General features: G+C 47.5%; 1 protein-coding gene across 1 annotated transcript in view; it reads left to right on the forward strand.

The window, feature by feature from the left end:
- Window positions 1–2,488: 2,488 nt before the first annotated feature.
- Window positions 2,489–22,415, forward strand: part of LOC147891539 (uncharacterized) — a 30,341-nt gene continuing 10,414 nt past the window's right edge. The window contains exons 1-2 of the mRNA XM_087388411.1: window positions 2,489–2,968; window positions 6,886–7,224. Coding sequence (XP_087244537.1) covers window positions 2,811–2,968; window positions 6,886–7,224 — 497 coding nt within the window. The 5' untranslated portion in view covers window positions 2,489–2,810. The remainder of the gene's footprint in view (window positions 2,969–6,885; window positions 7,225–22,415) is intronic.

Raw genomic sequence — 22,415 nt, forward strand, 5'->3', positions numbered from 1 at the left:
ATCGAGGGAGGCAAGTGATATGTCTTGATACAATGATTACGAAGCAAAGTCAAAGTAATGTTGGTAGAAATCAAGAGGAATCCCATTTGTTCTTGGTGCTTTGACCTTCGCCTGAGTTAACAAAAAAATGCAATTCTACTTTTGAGAAAAGCCATTGAAGTAGAGTTAACAATGGGAGTTGTGGGCTCTAAGAATTGCCTCAACTTTACATCATAATCCACAAGAGGATTAGGGTTCCTATATGATATCTTTGACAATTTTGACTATGGTATGTGCCGACTAGTAACACACACACCATCTTCTTGGCCCATGTTGCTATTGGCACCTGCACATCTCATTACCTCCTAAACTATTTGCATACTAATGAGGTTCTATATAAACAAATTTCTCACTGTTGGACTACACAAGTTGTTAACAGTTGAGAAGATTGGCATGTAGCTATAACAACTCTATGAAATTCTTGAATGCTTAAGTAGCTAATATTCATTTTGGAAGGTAAGGGACCTTTGGCTGCGCCTGTCTAAAGAGAGCTCCAAAATTGGAAGACAATTGGAAGGTGATCAAATGTATATGAAGAGTCTACAACTTTGCCATGAACCCGTGGTCAAGCCACCAAGCTTGATCCAAAAGGAAAAACTGGTCTAACTATGCTGCACCCATGAGGAGTCATCATGATGATTGTGCCAAGTGAACTTGTTGATACGTTTGAGACTACTAAAAGAGCACCAATGCAGTAGCTCACAACTAATTGAAAAGAGTTCCCTTGTAGAAGATTTAGCTCTAATGAGAGCTCAGTTGAATCATGAGATCTATCTAATGCATTGATAGCCATATTCCAATCGCTAGTGAATGTAGCTATTCGGCATGGGGCTTTTTCGATAGATGGGCACATTAAAGGGAGGAATTGGATGCATAGACTGATAAAAAAAAATTTGAGCACTCATCAATGGTTACTTCAACTACTACATAGGTGCCATCCTCTAAGACCAATGTTGCTTGAGGATTCAGTTCAGAGCGGAGCAAAAGAGCCGTCCCACCATTTCCACAAACTGAGCAATTCGTGATAGCAATGTATTTGATAAGTGGCAAGACTTCAAGGCTATGGGACTTGATTTTTAATTCTTGCAATGCACATATATCAAGATTGTAGGCATTGATACCCTTATCTGCAGTGTGAGTACAATGTATGAACATTCCAACCGAAAAAAGATGTTGGTCTCATTAAATTGCTACGATATTCCTTGCAACAAATCCTCATCTTCCATGAAGTCAAGCAATGACGTATAAATATTAGCAAATGTAGGAGATTTACGTGTTTTGCTGCCTTAATGGCTTTGAGAGAAGAAGCTTTAGAGGGCATTCCCATGTCTCTCTTTTCAAGTTGCTATTGCTGCAACAAATCCTCATCTTCTATGAAGTCAAGCAGTGGTGTATAAATATTAGCAAATGTAGGAGATTTATGCATTGTTGCCTTAATGGCTTTGAGCAAAGAACCTTTAGAGGGCATTCCCATGTCTCTCTTTTCAAGTTGTTATTTCTATCGAGAGGTAAATAATAGAAATCACCCATGATATTCGCCTTTCAAGTTGACTGTAAGGGAGGTCCTATTTCCCCACGGCTAACATCGCAGACTTTGGTGACGTTAGCCATGAAAATGGGGAGAGAGACAGAGAGAGAGAATTGTGGGAGGTTGGAGCCAATGTGTGTGCTCTAAGGAGGTCAAATTTGCTGATAAGAGGTTGTAAAACATGGGAGGTAGCGGGGTTCGAGCTATGTGGGAATAGCTTGTGCCATGATATGTGTCTACTCTCAGCTTGAGAACAAGAGAATGTTCTCTTGGAGGATGGTGCCACGTTAAGGGTAGTTGGCCTTGAGGAGAATCTTGCGTTGTCGAAGTGTCTCATATGATATATTTAGGGTGGCGCAGGCAGAAAAAGGTAAAAATTTCACTAGGCGTGCCAAAGGAGACGTGACAAGCTCAACCTTAGATTATGACAACCCTTAAATCCCCTCTCATGTTATCCTTCTATCATAACATTCATTTAAGAGGGCTTCCCCCCGCTCTCCCATTGCTGGAAATGTTGGCAACCCTATGCCCACCTAGCACTTGTAAAATCGCAGCCCCATGAAGGCTTAAAGTCTCATTTAATGGGGCTCAAAGGTTTTGCAGGTTGTCAGAACCAATCCCATGGCTGTGAGACTGTTTGGCATGGCAATGCTGGGCTAGAGTCTTAGGATGCTGGCCTGGATCTGCAATGCTAGCCTAGGATGCTCGCCCGTCCAAGGGGCCATGAGCCCCACTAGAAGACCCTTGCACAAGTCCTATAATAACACAACCCAAATGGCTTTGCGCCAAAAACTAATAAAGTGGTTGGATCGGACGGCTGCGATTAAATCCGAGGACGTTTACGTCCAAGGAGGACAATTATCTATTCCGAATAAATGTGAAGTTTGAATTGAAAGCTGTGCACTCAAGCGCCAACCTTCCCTTGATCCTTATTTGCCCACGTTGGTCCTCAATCGTCATGGCGATTGAGCTTTTCTCAATCGCATGGACTAACCTTTTGGAGTTCGCTAGCTAAAGTGGGCGCAGCTTCTGCCACTCCGATCGTATGAATCAGTATACTTTTGGGTTTTTGCCGGTCAAGTTAGATTTCGTTTGTTTGCCTCTACTTTGATTCCCATTTCGTTGAGCGTCATCTTCTGTCGGAATGCGGGCACCAGATCTTAAGGCATTCGTCGTCCCTTCTGCGGCGCCCTCTTTCTAATTCACGTGGCCTTGCTGTTAACTCTGCTGCAGAGGCCTCTTCATGGCCTTGCAAGGATTTTTGTTGCCTTCGATTGTTTCTCATCCTGCCTCTACTGCTTGCACCCGAAACGCAAAAGCCGGTACGATCTGCAGATTGGGTTCGCTTCAGTGGAGAAGTACACCTCGTATTGTTTGTCTGCTCTCCGACAAGTTTGCATGGTGAGCTACCAATTGCATTCAAGCATCTGTTTCAGTGCATTGGGTTGGCGACATTTAAGGTTTGCGACGGGGTTATGCCTGAACTGCCTTCAACAATTGGTCCAGCGATTGCTATTCGTGTGGGATAACTCAAGCCTTGAATTTGACCAAAAGAAAAGTCGATTACCGAATGCCAGATGGTGCGTCTACTACCTTCTTGGTAAGGAAGATAGAAGGCCCTAGGTCGCCTGCAATAAACTCTCACATACGCAAGGGTGGGAAGCCCCGCACATAATGTTGCCGGTGCCTGAGCAATTCACGGGAGCAACACACTTTTCAGGTGCGCCAGGCTGCAATACTCGGAATGTTGGTGCTATCATCTGTCACACGAAATTTAGAGAAACTTGTCTCACGTGGAACCTTAATTAGGGGAGGACCACTTTGCTTTCAGATGCCTTGTGTAGTACGAGATTTGAGGTCGATACCATTTCCTGTTTAGGTGGTTCAGACCCTCTCGAGTCTCCTGTCTTACCCGGATTAGAGATCTCCAGCAGACAAGTAGCAGGTTAGGAATGTAGTCCAATCCCTTCAAGACAGAGCATTGGCGGGCAGGATAGTTGGACTCACTCCAGAGGAATCAGTTATGTGAGGATTCAGGAGAGCTTATCACTGGAGGGTGACCACATTCAGGAGATTGCCATCTATTAGAAAGGAGTCTTTCTTCTCTAGCTGAGTTCCCCTAATACCACCCAGGCCTTGGTGGTGCAGCCTAATCTTTCTCGGCCCTCACCTCTTTTACTTCATCCCTTCGTATTATGGGTTTACAGTCGAGGACATGGACACGACACATCACATGCCTCAGTTCTTGGTGATGCTTTGCTTCCCAGGTGTACCGAGGGAGTATTGGCCCATCCTCCCTTCTAGCGGCCGCGGTTATGGCTTAACATTAGAGTCCCCTAGCTTCATTAGTCTTGGTTGTGGTAGACGATGGGGTTCCTCGACTTAGATGATCGTTAGAGAGTCCAGAGTCCCTTCCTAAGGATATTTTCCTTGAGACCCTTGATGAAGGAGCGCTCCACAGGATTGAGGTCTTTAGATTACCAGGTCAGTGCCTCTGATGCAAGCAGATGGGTCATTTGGCATGGACTTGCCCTATGGGGCAAGGATTCACTCCCTCTCAGGCTAGACAAGAGTAGCAACGTGATCCTTGGGTGGTTAGAGCTCAGCGTCCTCCCAGTCTCTAGGCCACAGCAAGAGTCCTAGACTCCCTGGGTGGTGCTTTGGAGGGAGCATGGACTAGGATGGAAAGAAAGAAGCCTAGTAAGAAGGCCATGAAGAATCGTAGGCGATGTGCTAGACTCAAATAGGTGGTGGCAAGAGGCCAGATGGCTCCCACTCGAGATGTCCCTAGACTCCTAAGGGCAAGGTTTTCTTTGACCTCCGAGCGAACCCACCAAAGGCAGAGGCTCGGAGTTCCTAGGCTTCTGTTTGATGTAGGCCTCACGGGAGGCCACAGCTCCGGCTCCCTTTTCTCCCCAATCACCTCCTCACCTCCCTCAGATCCCTCCCCCCTTGCTACACCCACCCTCACTACCCGCTTCCCTTCATCCTCTTCTTTGCCTCCCACACCACTGTAGCAGTCTCTCCTCCCTCCTCTTCTCACCCTTCCCTTTCGAAGTCTCAATCTCCTAAAATGCCTAATCCTTCAGGCAAAGGCAAGGTAGAGACTTCCTCCTCTTAGTCTCAGGCTTCTTCTTGCAGTCAGAGCTCGACGCTCTCTTGGCATGCAGGACATAGCTCCTATGGATTAGGCGAGGCAAATGGCCCATTTTCTCAACTTCTTGGTCGGAGACCTCGTCCCTTCTTGAGAGAGTTCCGGAGGTTTGGTCCTTGGAATAACCTTGATGTTCTAGATGATTGTTCCCACGCCTCGAAGGTGATGGTATTGAACTTGCAGCCTCAGAAAGGGGGTTCTACTGTGGTAATTGGCTCCTTCTCCTGCCCTTTTTGGGGCTTTTGCTTTGCCACTACAGGATAGGAGAATTGGATTTTGGTACTTTTTGATTTCATGATGAGGGATTAGATGTTTGACATGATGAAGGAGTGGCTGGGTCCCTAGGGTAGGGAGTTGTGCACGTGTACGTCCCTGTTTGCAGACAACAAGGCCTTGCCATTTGGAGGCACTTGACAAAGAACCTCCCAGACGTTGACTCTTGGGTTGTTGGAGGGGACTTCAAAGACCTAGAGTTTGAGGAGGACAAGCAGGGAGGAGCTTATTGCTCAGAGATGCCCGCAGCAAAGAGGAGTAAATTGGAGCAATTCATCTTCATGATCAAAGGTCGTGATCCATGGAGAGAGATGGAGTTCTCCAAACTTCCTGGTGGCCTCCATTTCTCTTTCGTTCAGCAGAGGCACGATGATCTTCTTGAGCTCCTTGATACGTTCTATGTAGGAGACTGGGCTTTGAATAGAGGGGAAGCCACGAGTATTTTGGCAGGCACACTGATGTCTTCTCTCTCCCCGATCGTGCTTCACTCAGAGAAGGTTTGTTGCGGACTCCCTAAAAAGGGGTTTGTATTCCTGATGCTTTGCTTCAGGAGGTGTGGTAGGCTGGGTTGAGACTGGCAGGAGCAAGAGAGCCCTCTTGAGAGAGTGGATGGGTCACATGGGTGGCAAACGCGAGCCACAGGAGCAACGGGAAGCTTCAACCCCATGCTCTAGGAGCACAAGAGAGCACTAAGAAGGGATTTACTTCCATAGAGCGGCTTAGAGAGCAGGACCCAGTCCCACAGTGGCTTGCAGACCTTTACGAGAGCGCGAGGCTTGACCTCCAAGACACGGATGTCTGTTGAGCGGAGTTTTCCTATCACTCTTCCCGGGCTCGGTGGGTACAGTAGCAAGACAGGATGACCAGTTAGTCCTTTCAGACCACCAGCCCTTGCGCTGTGTCTGAGGGATGAGAGTGGACAGATGCATATAGAACCCCAGGAGATTCTAGAGACGACCATAGATTTCTATCACTGCTATTTTGGTTTGAGGAGGAGTGCGCTCGGGAGGCAATGTAGGCTGAGTTCCTGTTAGTGGTCTTACAGAGTATGTGTAGACCGTTGGAGGCACCGCTCACAAATGAGGGTGATGCCTTTCTTCGATCATTTCATGGAAGACAGGGTTCCATCACAGTGAATGGTAAATGCTTCTTTTGTAGATCACAATGATAGAATATAGCCAATTCGGGACAATATAGTATCGTATAATCAGACTACAAAAGGGGAGAGTAGGCAAGTTCAACGTTATATGTAAACAAATGCATTGGATGTCTTTTCATGTTTATTGAAAGTCTGTCATTTTTGTTGATTGTAAGGGCATGCAAGTCTTATTCTTGAATGCCACATGATTTTTGTAAGTTGAGTTTTAAATGCTTTAATGTTAAATGTTGAACGATGATCTCTCAATGCCTTAACTGAATCATCTGAATATTTCAAGCTACATTATCAAATTCAATGTGTGGCATTTATATGTACAAAGGCTAACCGGTACAGCCAGATGAAACATCTTAGTTTTCCCACTTCAATGGTCACGGTTCATCTGTGTCAGTCTTCAAACTGCTAGCTGTTAGAAAATGTACTTTGCTGCATACACAAGAAACTGGTTTGTCCGAGTAGATGAGACTTTTGGTTTTCCTACTTCAATGGTCAAGGTTGATCTTCGTCAATATTCAAACTGCTAGCTATTAGAAAATATTTGCTGCATATACAATCTGATTGGTCTGAGTGTGCAATTTCTTGGCATTTATAATATTCTTGCATGCATGTCCAACTCACCTTAAGAACTCGCTTCGCAGCTTTTTTTATTTCAATACTAAATACAAATGCTAGTGACTTGGAGTATGGATTGATGATGTACACCTAGTAATCCAACGTTGGATGGAATATATGCAGGGATGCGCAAGCCACTTCTCAGAAATTAGGCAGATTCAAAGTTTGGGCCCAGGAATCAGCAGCAGATAGTTACGTCTCTGTGGAAACAGAAAAGCTAGAGAAGGAAAAGACAGGGTATTTTAAAGAAAACAATGACAGGGGTGATCAAAATTGGCTTTTGAGGTTCTTGATAGTTGCTGTAGTTGGTGCTGCTGTGGTATCAATTTGGCAAATAAAGGGATATAAGTTGGATGTACAAGCAGGCAATATTTTTGGGACCAAGGCAAATGCAGAGACAGGAGTCCATTTTCGCCTCAACCTATTTGGCACCAATATTTGCATTGGAGAGGGCTGTCCTGGGTTAGATTTTTCTTAGCAACAAGTTCTTATTGGATGTAATCCTGCCTTAGTTCTTTGCCCTGACATTTTCCATGATGTGTTTAGTATTTAGCTAAAATTTTTGTCTGATGTCTTTCTAAGTATGTTATACAATGAAATTAATTATATGTGCTCAGTAATTATTTACTGTTTGTTTGACAATAACTGTGAGAATGAAAAGCCATATGCATATCAGTAAAGGAGGTTCAATTGAGATGCAGAACACTTTGATCATCGTTTTGAAGGAGAAACAGAATGTTGTCTTATTCTCTAAACATCAAACATAATGATTAAAAGCACACGTGTGAACTCGAGATGGGACTTGTGCTACAAGAGTCTCTCACAAAGTAGATAACACGTTGTGTCTTGTTAATTTTTGGATGGAAGCTTCCTGCATACACCCAGAAACCATGTGGCTCTTCATGCATTAATTTTCTGAAACTCTTTAACAGATGAGAGTTTCTAAGACTTTTTCTTTGAGCATGCAGCCTACCGTAAGCTCCTAGACAAAGGATGCTGTTATCACAAGATTAGCTTGTTTATAGCCTATTCTGGACTGATAGGCATGTGTCCCATATCACACCAGCCATCTATAAGGGACATTGCCAGCATGGTTAGGTTGAGTTACAAGCACTTGCTTGGCATTGATTTTTGATCTAGCTTGCTGTCTCTCCACTTGTGCCCCAGCACATTGGAGCAGTGCATCTCTTCATTAACTTGAACCTAGGTTGTACTCTGCATGATCCTTAGCTTTTGTCTAATATGCTAATGGTTTTTAGCAGCTTACTTTGTACTTACACAAGGGGTATCAACTTGAGACATCACTAATGTTCATAGGAGCTACTATGCTTAGGGACATAATTAGAAGCTTATCTTTTAAGTAGAAATTTACCTCGCATTTATCACTTGGTGATTTAACTATTACGACAATAAGAGAGTCTTAGATCTTCCTTGAAAATATTCTTAGGCTACTGTAGAAGGTACGGGAGGGGTGTTAAAATTTTCAGTGATTCTCCTTGGACTAGTCTCTTTTGTTGTCTCTTTTGTTACAAGGAGTGAAGTGTTTCTACTCTCACTATTTTAGTCCTTATATCACATTCCTATTTGTATCTTCAATAAAAGGTAATTAGAGCTTGGGTGTATGATAAAACAAGCTGCTATGAATATATTTTCTTCTTGTTTCTTAATTCCCAACCAGAAGTTTTATTGTTTGGATCCTTCTTTACAACTTTTACTGCAGTGTCTCATTTTCCATGATGTAACATGCAACCCCTCAGAACCGTCTTGCAGCTTTGTATCCTCCTTTGTTTCAAATTGAGGTCTTTGTGAACCCTTTTATTTTTGGACTTTCATTACCTTCATGTTCCCATGTTTCTAGTGCTGAAAGCATATCAATTGCTATACAAATTCCTTCTCATGCTGTAATCTTGTCTGTGGATGTCTCTCATGTTACATACTTTGATCTCAAGGGTCTGGAGTCCCTATGCCTTGTTCCTCTTGGTATTGTCCATTACCATTCCTCTTCCTTCTTTGATGAATGCCACTTTGCCATCCTTCTCTGTGTTCCTTACTATTCAAGTTCTCCCTTTTTTTTGGAGTGTTCGCTATCACATGAGGTCTCCATTCAACTTTTCCCCAAACGGATGCCCCGTAAGGTGTAAGTTGCTTTTTAATATCCTTGGCCTTGCTTCAGCATCATGAAACTTCATGCTTTGAGATGTCTCGACGTTTTTCTTTCTTTCCCACCCTAAATCATTTTGCCACCAAGGCTCCTATAAGAGCTCTTTCTTTTATGTTTTGTTCCTCTTTTATGGAAAATCCTATATCTCATCCATCTTGGAGTTCAATCGCTTGTCCAAATTTGAAATAATGTTAACATTTCTCCCCCTTGCGGTTCCTTGTTCTCGTTTTTTTTTTTTTTGCAAAAAGAGACTTCTATTAAGTATTAAAGAAAAACCGTTAGAGCAAGCTCCATACGGGATACATCATGCAATGCACGAAAAGCTCAAGAGCCAAAAAGAAAGGATTGAGGCTGAAAGTGCCATCTCAATCCGGTAGAAGCCTCCGAGAAAAAGGGAGAACCCCTCCAAACTCGAAGAAAAATAGTCCTTCTAGAAGAGGCTGCCCGTGAAGAACCCTGCATGCTAGCCCATATGGCTATCAAAGTGTGAACCGTGTCAGTCCAAATACCCGTGAACACCTGTAATGGGTGTATCTGGGTGCCATCCAAGGCCTCAGTACATCTGGCTCTCCAAATGTGCCAAGAGGAAATGCTAGCCAAAATCTCCCAAGAGGTGTCCACTGAAACATGAGAAGCTCTGAAAGGAGTAAGTGGTACATCCTGTAGAGAGCAGGGCTCTATCATCTGCCGGCGGACCGAGAGTGCCCAAGAAGAAGGCTCACCCTCATAAAACACCTGGGGCCCGGTAAGAGATAACCATGCGACCGAGCCCCAAGTCATGAAGAAAGGGGATGTGTGAAAGATGCTGAGTATCCGAGCAACCCCTTTCCAAACAGTCCTCGCCTGACTGCAGTCCCAAAGGCAATGTCGCACTGACTCCTCTGCAGAGTGACAACGAGGACAAGTGGGATCAGCCCCAAAACGTGATCTCCACAGGTTCACTGCAATCCCTCCATGAATAGAAAGCCAAAAGAAAAGAGTGATCTTTCTATTTCTGAGGGATTTCCAGAGCCTCCTCCAGAAATTCCTACGCAAGTCTGCGGTGATGAAGAAGCTTTCCCAATGGGGGGCTCTGGAGGGAATCCAACCCCTACTGTTCAGCTGAAACCTCCTGGCATTACCAACCGTGAAACGAAAGAAGGGAATCCCCCTCTCTCGGTGCCCATGATCTATCCATTCCCACTCTCCTGGGTCCCACTGCAAGCACCTGATAGGTGCACCTCCATATAACCACAACCTCCAGGATCCCAAGGCCAAGAGCAGAGGGTCGGGGTCTAAGTACCACTGCAGGCCCGCTCCAAGGTCCACAAAACCAGCAATCCTGACAGGCTGAAAGGCAACCTCAAGAAGAATGCCATCCCTGGATGTAGAAAGTAAACCTCCATCCCCAACATCAAATACCAGAGCGTCTTCCCCGAGACCTCGGAGAGCGATCACCTGTAAAGGAACTGATGTCCGCGAAAAAGCTCCCATCCAAGTGGTGGAAGTAATAGGCAGCTCAACTGTCCATTCCACCGGGATGGCTGCATCTATCTGCTGAATCCTGCGTGCTACCCCTCTGAGGTGACTCACGGACTGCAGTCTCTGATCCACAGGTAGCCTGATAAAAGATTTCCAAGTGCCTACTGTGTAGGCGGGGCCTCTCTCCCATTTAGACCACTGCATGTAATGGGAAGTGCCCAATGGTCTGGCATGCTCGTCAAGAATACTATCATTCCAAATGATCGGCTGCCTATCAATCTCTTCGACGGTAGAAGGAGGAATCCTTCGAAGAGTGTTCCTGAAGCTCCCCCAAGCTTTCAGGATGGCAGTCATGAGAGGAGAGGCAGGAGATCTGAGAGGGGCTGATGTGAAAATCCAGCGAGGGCTGTCTACCCAATCATCTCCCAAGGTTGGTGTGCAAGCCTGAATGCGTCCAAAAAAGAAATCCTTCCAAGGTTCCTGCCCAGGCATGAGTCCCCTCACCACCACCTTACAAAGCAATGCCCTGCACTGCAAGTCCGGGTCAATGACATTAAGGCCCCCTTCACATGTAGGGAGAATAATGGTCTCCCAGGCCACCCTTGCTGCAACATCTGCTGTGCCATCAAGTCCACTCCATAAAAAATTCCTGACTGGTCTGATGAGCTGAGTGATGCAATCCCTAGACCGGCACCAGCAAGAACACACGAACCAGGAGGTGGCCAAGAGAACCTGATTCACTACCACAACTCTAGATGCAAGGTCGAGTTTGGCAGAGCTCCAGAATAGGAGCTTTTTCCTTATACTTTCTAGTACTGGGGCAAACTGCTGTGCTGGAGAGATGTCCAATCCTACCTGGCATCCCAAATACCTGATAGGAACACCCCTCTGAATCCAGGAAAAACCAATGTCAACACCCCAGCCTGGAGTGTCCTCATCACTGATCCAAAAGCCAAAGGATTTATGCCAGTTAATGTGTGCCCCTGCAGCTGAGCAAAAAATATCCAAGGCTGTCCGGAAAGAAACAAGTGACTGCAAGGAGGCCTGAATAAAAATAGCAGTGTCATCAGCCAACTCACAGTCAAAAAGCTCCTGCTCCTGTCTCAAGGGCAGTCTCAGCCCAAAAAGCTCAGCCTGAGATCTAAGGAAGATACTCATAGCTTCTGCCACAAAAAGAAAGAGGAAGGGGGCTAAAGGGCATCCCTGACGAACTGATCTGGAAATCTGAAACCTGTCACCCCTTACCCCACCAATCAAAACCTGGCTGTGGGCTGATCTGTAAAGGGAGGCCACACCTCTGATCCAAGCATCTGAAAATCCAAACCGTAGAAGAGTGCCCTCAAGAAAACCCCAATCTACTCTGTCATAGGCTTTCTCGAAGTCCAAGAGTAAAACTGCTAGCCTCTGCCCACTCTGCATAGCCCACTCTGTGGCTTCCCAAAAGGAAAAGATATTATCAAAAATGCTCCTGCCATGCACAAAGCCTGTCTGAGTATCATGGATCAGGTCTGGAAGAAGGGGCTGTAGTCGGATGCTGATCGCCTTGGCAAGGATTTTGTAAAGTGTGCCCAAAAGAGTGATGGGTCTCCAATGGGATACAAAATTCCTGTTGCCACCTTTCGGGATAAGGTGAATGAGTCCCTCGGTCAATGAGTCAGGCATCTCACCCGAGTCCCAAATGCCCTGCAGGGCTGAAGTAATATGATCACCTATCATATCCCAAAAGGCTATAAAAAAAGGAGGAGTAAGACCATCAGAACCAGGGCATTTGCCCTTATGAAGGGCAGAAAGAGCAGCCTTAAATTCTGTGTTGGTAAAGCGTGCATCAAGTGAGCATAACATCTCTGGGGTGACCAACACAGGTAAACTCTGCCAAACTTCACCTCTAGCCGCCTCTCTGGCCTGTGAGTTCGGATCTGCGGAAAGAAGGGAGGTATAAAAATCTGTCGCTAAATGCATGACGGTTTCCGGATGGGACTGCAAAACGCCGTCAGAGTCAATAAGCTGCCTGACACTCTCTCTACTATGTCTGGGGCCAAGTGTAGAGAAAAAATGTTTATTGACTCTCCCTCCCATTTGTATCCAAAAGGACTCCCGTGCATGGAAGGCATACTCTGCTCTCTGATCAAGCAAGGTCTGCAAGTGAGCCCTTGCGGCAGCAAGGCGCTCCTGTATCCAAGCATCTGATGGTCGTTTCTGCTCCTCCCTCTGAAGGGCTGCCAACTGCCGGCGGATACCGATCTCTCGCCTGAGTACCTCACCTCGTCGAGCACTAGCAACTGAGTGATAGAAGTCGCTGATACTGTCAAGTGCTGTGGCCACATGTGAAGGACCGGCCACCCCCCCCTGCATATGAGAAACCCAGATCTCCAACACTACCTCTGTGAGAGTCTCATCCATGTATAAGGCGTCTGGGATCCTGATACTGTGAGACCGTCCTCTCAGATGAGGCTCTGAAATGGACAAAATTACCGGAAAATGGTCTGAAGTGGAAACACCGGGTGCAATGCAAACTGTCCCCCCTCTATCAAGAGCCCAGTCATCCACATAGAATCTGTCAATCCGAGCATGGATAGGCATCTGCACCCTATGGTTCGACCATGAAAACAAAAGTGACTGAGACTGAACAAGAAATGCATCATCTGACCAAGCATCTCTGCCACTAAACTTGAACAAGAAGGCATCCCAGGCTGCTCTCTCAAGGGAGTGGATACCACCTTCTCTGCCCCCTTTCTTATCAGAAGGTGCCTCAACCATGTTGAAGTCACCTCCAATAATCCATGAATCCGCAATGTCAGCCCACGAGAGCAACTCTTTCCAAAACAAAACACGGTCCCCTCTGTTGTTTGGAGCATAAAGGTTGAGGAAACCAACCTTACATCCGTCAATCAGAAGTAAAACCCACTGTGCCCTGGAGGGGGTTATGGTACCGTGTCCAATGACCAGAGGGAGAATAGAGTCTGAAACTGAAATGCATGTACCTCCTCTGGTTCCCAAGGCAGGAAGCCAAAAAGTCCGGCCTGAAAGCAGCTTACCTGACTTGGAGCAATCTCTGAAATCCAGTTTGTGTTCCTGAAGAAAAAGAATGTCTAGGGAACCACCTGAAACACCTGGATGGAGCTGATTCCTGATCAGCTGTCTGCGACGGCGATGAGGGATGCCGCCCAATCCCTGTATATTCCAACTGGCTATCCTCATCGGCGGGAGGAAGTGGGTTGGAATATCTTACCCGACCTGGTGGCGGAAACAGAAGCCTCTACCGGAGCAGACCTCCTGCCATACACACGAGGTCCGAGGGGAGGAAAATCCACAGGTGAGAGAGAGAATGATCTCTCAACAGGGATGCCGATAACTGGCTCTCCAAAAGTAGAGGTTACAAAATCATCATCTGGGAGGCTAGAGAGGTCCTCCAAAGCGGAAAAAGAGTTCCGCTGAGCCAGTCTTGGGGAGGGGGTACGAAGGATTCCTACCGAAGCAGGAAGAGAATGTAAAACCCCCTTCCCTCTGTCGAAAGAGGGAGGCACCTGTACTGGATCCTGATCAACAAGTGGTGCAGACGAGGTGCCAACTACCTGCGCTGCTGAGGAAGGTACAGCCTGATCCAAGGGTGGAGTCGAACAAGGCTCCTGAACAGTAGTCTCCTCCTGAGGCTCCAAGGGGGTAGCCTCCGAAGAGGTGGAGGAGTGAACTAGAGTAGAGGGCCTAGCCGCGACCGGAACCCACCGTGGGCCAGAGGTGGGGTGGGGTGCTGAAGGGACTCGAGTAGCCCTAGGAGAGGGGGGAGCCCGAGTCTGAGGCCGTATCTGTGGAGCGGTCGGTCCTGCTCCAGCTCTCTGTCGTAAGCGAGTACGAGCTGGTTGCTTTGTGGGCCTCTTTTTCTTCTTTGGGCAATCTTTGGCGAAGTGCCCCGAGGATCTGCAAATCCTGCACTGGTCCTGCCGACCTGCAACCTCAAATCTCTAGCGGAAAAAAGACCCATCAGGTCGCTGTAGCATGATATGATCATCTGAAATACTGGGGTCCTGGACAATGACCCTAACCCTGGGTACCCCGTCCATCCTGACCGCCTCAGCAGCCGAAGAGGGCTCGCCAGGGAGAGGGGGGATCTCTGCCACCACACCAAACCTCTCGCCAATAACTGAAAGAAGCCGGTGATAGACTGAGGGAAGACCAGGGAACCTGATGAAAACAGAAACTCCCTGCTTGTCCTCTTCAACTGGGTCAAATCCCAGTTGAAAAGGAAACAAAAAGATCCTCCTGTAGCCTAGAAGTAGAAACCCGGCCTGTAGCAGGTCTCTCGTGACGTCCGGGGAATCTAGGCACACCTGAAAGAAACCCCGTCCCAACAAACGAACATCCTTGAGGTGGGGGGCGAGGTCCTGAGGAAGCGCTGACAGCATCCAATCTCTAGCTTGTGACCTGGAGGGGTGTGAGCCATGAATGCGTGCGAAGAAAGTCGTGGAACACTCATGTTCGAAATCCTTTTGCAACTGCTGTAGCTCGTCTTTTGAAAAAATTACAGTTCTCGCGGCCGGTGTGAGCGGAGACGGATTGACTGAATGGGAACCCATTCGTCAATCGAGGTGTGTTGGCCGATTCAAACACAAAAATAAAAACTCCGTCCGCTTTCCTGAATCCCAGGAGACCCCTATAAGAAAATAGGGGTAATCCAGAAGAAGGAGAGGATGAAGGAGAAGGGAGAGAGAAGAAGAAACGAAGCGAGGAGAAGGGAAGGGGAAGGAGAAGGGAGGAGAAGCAGCAGCAGGCTGCAGCCGGGGGGAAGCAGCAGCAGGAGCGGGGGGGGAGCAGCAGCCTGCAGCGGGGGGGGAGCAGCAGCAGGTGCGGGGGGGGAGCAGCAGGCTGCTGCGCAGGGGGAGCAGCAGGCTGCTGCGCAGGGGGAGCAGCAGCAGGCGCGGGGGGGGAGCAGCAGGCTGCTGCGCAGGGGTAGCAGCAGCAGGCGCGGGGGGGGAGGAGCAGCAGGCTGCTGCGCAGGGGGAGCAGCAGCAGGCGCGGGGGGAGGCTGCTGCGCAGGGGGTGCAGCAGCAGGCGCGGGGGGGGGGGGGGGAGGCTGCAGCGCAGGGGGGGGAGGCTGCAGCGCGGGGGAAGGGGCAGTGTAGGGGAGAGGGCAGGTAGGAAGGGGCAGCGAGGAAGGAGGGGAGGGGGTAGCGAGGAGAAGCAGCAGGGAGCGGGGAGAGAGGCAGCAGGGAGCGGGGAGAGGAGCAGCAGCAGGGAGGAGGAGCAGCAGGAGGGAAGGGAGGGGACAGCGAGGAGGGGAGCAGGAGGAGCAGCAAGGAGCGGGGGAGCAGCAGAGAGCGGGGAGAGCAGCAGCGAGGAGAGCAGCAGTGAGGAGGGGAGCAGGAGGAGCGGGGAGCAGCAGCAGTGCTCTACTCTTGTGTCCTTTTGTTTGTTCTCGTTTTGGCATCCTTTGTCATCCAATTTCTAAACTTTTTGCTTTTGTGCTTTGAATTCTGTAGCCCTTAGCAATGCATTTATTTTTAGAAGCATTCCCTTGAATACATCCTGCAATTCTTTAATTTCTCCTCATAGCTCCACGTTCTACCTTCTTAAGTGCGTATTTTCTTGTTGGACATGTAAGATACCTTCCCTCAAGTGATGGATATCTTCCTTGTTGGATTTGTAAGCCTTTGCATAAAGGGTGCTTATCTATGTGCTGTTTGCCCACTTTGGGCTATACATATTGATTTGAGTGTAGTGATTTGAGTTTTTGAATTCTTTTGTACTTGTAGGCCTGCAGATTCATAATGTAATCCCAAATGTAATCTTTGTATGCAAATATTTGCAAATGAAACACTAATTTTGTCAATCTTTTGGGCCTAGCTGTAACTAATGTAATGCATTTATTTTGCTAGTTAAATTGGTTATCATCTGTCTTGCTTCCTCTAGTTGCACTCAATCTTGCATCTCTGCTCTTTCACTACTAACTTTTTGTGAGTCCATGACTTTAAGGTCAACCTGGGTAAAACCAAGGTCATAATCTTTCACACCTCTCGTGCAGCTATAAATGGAGAGCAGTTTACTTTTGGCAGGTCATTGATTGAGATTGTCTCATCATACATATACCTGGGGGTTCTATTTTTTGGCCCTATCTTCACGATGAGACTGGCGATGCAGGCCCGCGTGAGCAGAGGATACAGCTCCCTTGCTCGACTGGAGAGACAGTGCTTCCACTCACCTTCCAGGATCCACGGACCAAGGCTCCTCTCTTCGACTCCTTGGTCTGAACTACAGGCGTGTTGGAAAGGTCACCTCCCCATCTCTAAGCCCCCATATGAGGAGAGCATGGGGGGGTGAACCTAGGCTCTGAGAGAAGGCCACATGGGCAGCACTATGGCTGCCATGGGGGCAGAAATCAGAGAGAGAAAAGGGAGGTACCTGGAGTCATAGTGACAGATTGAGCTGAAAGCCACGAGAAGAAAGAGATGCACACAGCATGGATCTGGGTTGGAAGAGGCAGATCTGGAGCAGCAAACATGACGGGGTATCCCAGGAGAGAAGATGGAATGTGTGGGCAGGATGAAGACCTGCAGCAAGCACTGTACATAGGTGCAGCAAAGGGGCAGAGGTGGAGGCTATGGTGGGCCACAGCCACCTGGCCATAGATGTGCCCAAGGGTGGGGCCCAATGGGGGCTGCCCTTGGGGCCTGGCAGCAGTTCAAGAGGGCCAGCAAAGGGCCCTTATATAGGGCTGCCTGCATAAAGTCGGCCAGGGGGGGCAGAAAGTCGGCCAGGAAGGAGGATGCTGGTCGGTGGTATTTCCAGCCCCTTGTGGGCTATATAAAGGGACCATTGTGCCCTCACAATTCATCCAGCACTTCAGCAGGAGTGAGCAGCCATCAAGTCTCTCTCGTGGGCCAAAACACTAGAGGTGAAGGTGACCCATAGGTGTGCTGCAGACTGAATTCACAGGGCTGAACGTTAGGCTGTCTATTAGGGCAGCAAGAAGCTGAGATCTACGTACGCTTGAGGTGAAGCACGCGGGCTTAAGTCTAGAGATATACGGCAACTTCCACGACTGGAGGACAGGCCCTTGTGACAAGGAGGGTGACTCAGCTTCAGTCAGGTGCATAAGGAGTTATGGTCTACAGAAGGTTGAGTTAGTTCGAATTTGCTGTAAGAGTTTAGCAGCAGAGATGGCGATTTCAGATTTCTTTTGCTAACCATCCCTAACTTTGGAGAGTTCAGGAAACTGGATGGGACAAATTACCCTATTTGGAAGGTGAAGATGCGGAGTCATTTAGTGGCTCGGAAGCTGTGGAAACTGACAACAGAAGCCGAGGCTAAGCCGAAGGATATGGTGGACAACGAGGGGGAGATACTCATACCAGTAGATGGAGAGGAGCTTGAAGCTTGGGAAGATAGAGATGCCCATGCCCTAGCATTGATCATAGGGACTACATCAGATTCTATGCTTCCTCACATCCAGATGACCGACATGTCAGTAGAGGTGTGGGCCATTTTGAAGGATCTGTACGAGATAGATAACACATCCCGGATCTTGCTTCTTCAGCATTAGCTCTACAACTTGGATATGGATGAAGGAGATTCGGTACATGACCACTTGACTAAGGTCAAGGTGGTGAGGGATCAACTAGCATTTGGAACCTTCCAGGTGCATGGCTGTTGATACTGACACGAGGGTGGATTCCATGGAGTGCCCTAGGTTTCATGTTCAGATAGTTGCTGTAATTCAGAAGGGGATAGTACAGGATTACATAAGTTATTGGTATGTGCCTCGATGAGGTGCATGGTGGTTTGCTTTCAGAGCAAGCACACATACAGCACGGTGATCTGGTATGTACTTGATGTTCTTAATTTGAACCTTTATAGCATGTTGTGGAGAGAATTTGCTCTTCATATGTCTGAGGTAAATTGAGATTGGAAGGAATGGGTCTTCTTCGAAGGCAAAAGGGGAAGTGAGGGTGCTTCTTCAAATCTTGGACATAGATTGCTAGAAGGTGATGGACAAGGTGTACTGAAGCCAGAAAAGTACCTGTTTGAGAGCTCAGTAAGAGTTCGTGGTACAGGTTATCTGGAGTTACTCTTTTGTTGTGGACCTTGCCAAAGGAAGGACGGGTTGAAACCGACCCTCAAAGCATGGTGCCTGGAAGAGTCCAGGTTATTCACTCATTATGAGGGGGACAACTAGAAGATCGTGGCGTTTGGATTGCTTGAGTGACTGAAGGTGGTGGTGCCAGGAGGTGCTACCAGAGATGGACCTGTCTACCAGGATGGTGTACGGAAGCGGAAGCGGACTTGGTGGAGTAGGAGCCACTGGATGAAAAGCCAGTAAAAGATTTTGACGTCGAAATGTTCCAGAGGACTACGACCAGGGAGTTACTGGAGTATCGTCATCGATGTGTTGGCATTGGGCCGAGATGTGTCGGTGAGAGGGGGTGTTGGAAAGGTCACCTCCCCACTTGTAAGCCCCCATATGAGGAGAGCATGGGGGGGGGGGGGGGGTGAACCTAGGGTCTGAGAGAAGGCCACATGGGCAGCACTATGGCTGCCATGGGGGCAAAAATCAGAGAAAGAAAAGGAAGGTACTTGGAGTCATAATGGCTGTGACAAATAGAGCTGAAAGACACGAGAAGAAAGAGATGCACACAGCATGGATCTGGCTTGGAAGAGGCAGATCTGGAGCAGCAAACATGGCAGGGTATCCCAGGAGAGAAGACGGAATGTGTGGGCAGGATGAAGACCTGCAGCAAGCACTGTACATAGACGCAGCAAAGGGGCAGAGGTGGAGGCTATGGTGGGCCAGCCACCTGGCCACAGATGTGCCCAAGGGTGGGGCCCAATGGGGCTGCCCTTGGGGCCTGGCAGCAGTTCACGAGGGCCAGCAAAGGGCCCTTATATAGGGCTGCCTGCATAAAGTCGGCCCACAAGGGGCTGGAGATACCACCGACTGGTCGGTGGTATCTCCAGCCCCTTGTGGGCTATATAAAGGGGCTATTGTGCCCTCACAATTCATCCAGCACTCCAGCAAGAGTGGGCAGACAGGAGCAGCCAGCAAGTCTCTCTCTTGTGACTCAAGACTAGAGGTGAAGGTGAGCTAGAGGTGTGCTGCAGACTGAGTTCACAGGGCTGAACCTTAGGCTGTCTATCAGGGCAGCTGAAGCTGAGATCTGGACGGAGAGTCTACATATGCTCGAGGTGGAGAACGCGGGCTCAAGTCTAGAGATATCCGGCAGATAGTAGAAGTACCTTATGATAAGATCAAAGAACCACGCTCTGGTGGGATTTTGGATCTCTCTCTCTTTTGTTGTGTCCATAGTTTTGGACGGAAAAATATTGTTTTGGTAGCTTCTATATCTGGCTGGTTCATTGTCCATTGATGAGTCTGCACATCTATGTGATGCACATAAGTTAAAGAAGTTTGTGATTCCACTCCCACACACACACTGTGTGAGCTCCTAGGCTATTCTATCAGTCTTCCACTGTGCATACCCTTTGTTGGTCGTTTTCTAACAAGGCATGTATGGCAGCCCTTGGCCAAATCTTTCCGATACAGAGTGGACTCGAGTGGAGAGATGACAAGTTCTCTTGCTATCATGGATGATCCGTAGTAAGCCGCCAGTTTCTTATCAGATCATTTAGGCTGAGTTCTGGGTATCTCCATTGCAGTTAGATGTGGCATTCCAGACTATCAGCTACCTATACCTCGTGCGAGACTATGGCTCCTGTACTGCAGGGCAACACAGACTACCTTGGTTGGTGTTGTCCTCTTTTATGACATTAGCAGCTCAAGGTGATCAGAGATTCTGACATACACACAGGTGCAGATGGCTTGAGAGACTGGGTTTCCATTAGACAAGGTGTCACCCTTATAGGATAGCATTGACACCCCATTTATCTCGTTTCGGAGCAACGAGTTCAACCCGATCATCCGAGAGGATCTTTTACAGCTACACACATTCAGGATTTGGTTGGCACCGATAGAAGCTCAGCTTCTATAGGAATCACTGCTTACGCATCTCCGAGGACAGTTTCATTGATCTGCCATGGTACACTCAAATCCATGTACCACACTCGCTTAGGATTGCCATTGGGCAGTTTCGTGTTTCATCACACCGACTTTGTATGGAGAGTGGGTGAGCGGAGGGGATCCTCATCAAGAGAGGGTGAGGAGTGATGTAAACCGCCTTTCAAACGCCGCTTCAATAGTGTGTGACCAATGCTTGAAGAATAGGTATCGTTCAAAATGGCTTGCACAAACGGAAGAAACTGCTCCTTGTTTCCTTGAGCATCGTGACTATGATTTTAAAATATCAAACGACATACGATATACATTTCCGTCTCTCCATTCAATCACGGATGGAACATGTTGGATATCTGCAGCTTAGTATCACAATTATCAAACAGGGCTTGCCAAAAATTAGATGTGAACTTAGAATCCTTGTCAGATGTGATGGTCCTTGGCAACCCTCCAATGGGATACCAATACTTAATATGAACAAACGAGCTACATCTTCCTTAATATGAACAAACGAGCTACATCTTCAGCGTTGGCCGTCTACTTGCAGGGAATAAGCATACAATATTTACTAAAGCGACAAACAATAGTAAGACATTGAGTGTTACGCGCACCTACGGATGCTTATGTCTTGGAAAGGACCGTTGAGTATTGCCAATGGCATAAGTAAGCTAGCCCCTTTCTTATGGGAAGCCTTGACCTTTTGGCACATCTGACAATTTTGAACATAGCCGTATACGTCCTTTCGCATCTTTGGTCAGCAGAAATAGTGCTCTAACTTCTTGAACCTCTATGACCACCAGTGAGGGCGTCATGCGCATCACTGCCGTTTGTCTTTGAGTACACATAATCTTTTCTTATACAAGAGCCAACCGTCCTCTAATGAGTAATGGCTTGGAGCAAGCATCGTGGCTAACTAGAATTGGGTACCACACTCTGTTGACTCTGCCTATTGTGCCTTCATACTATCAAGGTTCTTTCCTTTGATTTTGAGCACAGTGGCCTTCTCAATGGTCTGGATTGAACCTTTCCGACTTAAAGCATTGGCAACGTGGTTGTTTTTCCTGGGGATGTACTCGATCATTCCCCAAACTGCTGGAATATCTAGCTCCACTGTTGTTGATCACTCCATTGTGAACTAGGCATTATCTGAAGCCACTTAAGGGCTTGGTGATCTGTCTTGACCATAAAAGTACGTCCTTATAGGAAAGGCTTCTAATATTTTAATGCCTGGATGACACCAAGTAGCTCTCTATCATACACTGTGCCACGGGCCTATCCTCTTGCTGTAAAATTGCCCTGATGGCGACATTGCTAGCGTTTGTGATTACCAAAAATGGATCATCCCAAGAGGTGATCTTCATGACTGGTGCTGTTGTGGCCAATTGTTGCAAGTCATGGAAGGCCAGCAAAGCTCTACCTGTAACTTGAATCTTCTGTTTGCGTGTCTTTACCCCCTTTAATAAATCTGTAAGAGGGGCTGCGCATGTTGAGAATCCATCCATGTGCGAGCTGTAGGCTTGACACAAACCCACCAAGGATCAGATCCCTTGAGCCGTCGTGGGGACAGCCCAACTAGTGATAGCTTGAATCTTCTCTGGATCTAATCGGATCCCTTGAGCACTAATGCTGTATCCCAGATACTGGATTTCCAGCAACCCAAACTCACTTTTCTTTGCATTGAGGTATAGCTGGTTATCGTGCAATAGTTGTATGGCACATCGTACATTCTTAATATGTTGCTCTGCTGTAGCGAAAAAGATAAGTGTATCATCGAGAAAAATGAACATGCACTTTCCAATATACTCTGCAAATACTTGAGACATTATCTTATTGAACATGGGTGGGGCATTCTTTAGACCAGATGGCATGATGACGAACTCGTAATGAGCTTGCTCTATCCAAAAAGCCGTCTTTGGGATGTCAGCTTCAAAAATCCGGACTTGGTGATAGCCACTTTTGAGACCGATTTTTGAAAAAAACTTCCATTGAGTCTTTCCAAGATATACTCGATGCGGGTCATAAGGAACTCTTGAG

Source organism: Dipteris shenzhenensis, chromosome 17, assembly GCF_047967505.1.
Source record: "Dipteris shenzhenensis isolate YYH24624 ecotype China chromosome 17, Dip_SZ_1.0, whole genome shotgun sequence".
Classification (NCBI taxonomy): domain Eukaryota; kingdom Viridiplantae; phylum Streptophyta; class Polypodiopsida; order Gleicheniales; family Dipteridaceae; genus Dipteris; species Dipteris shenzhenensis.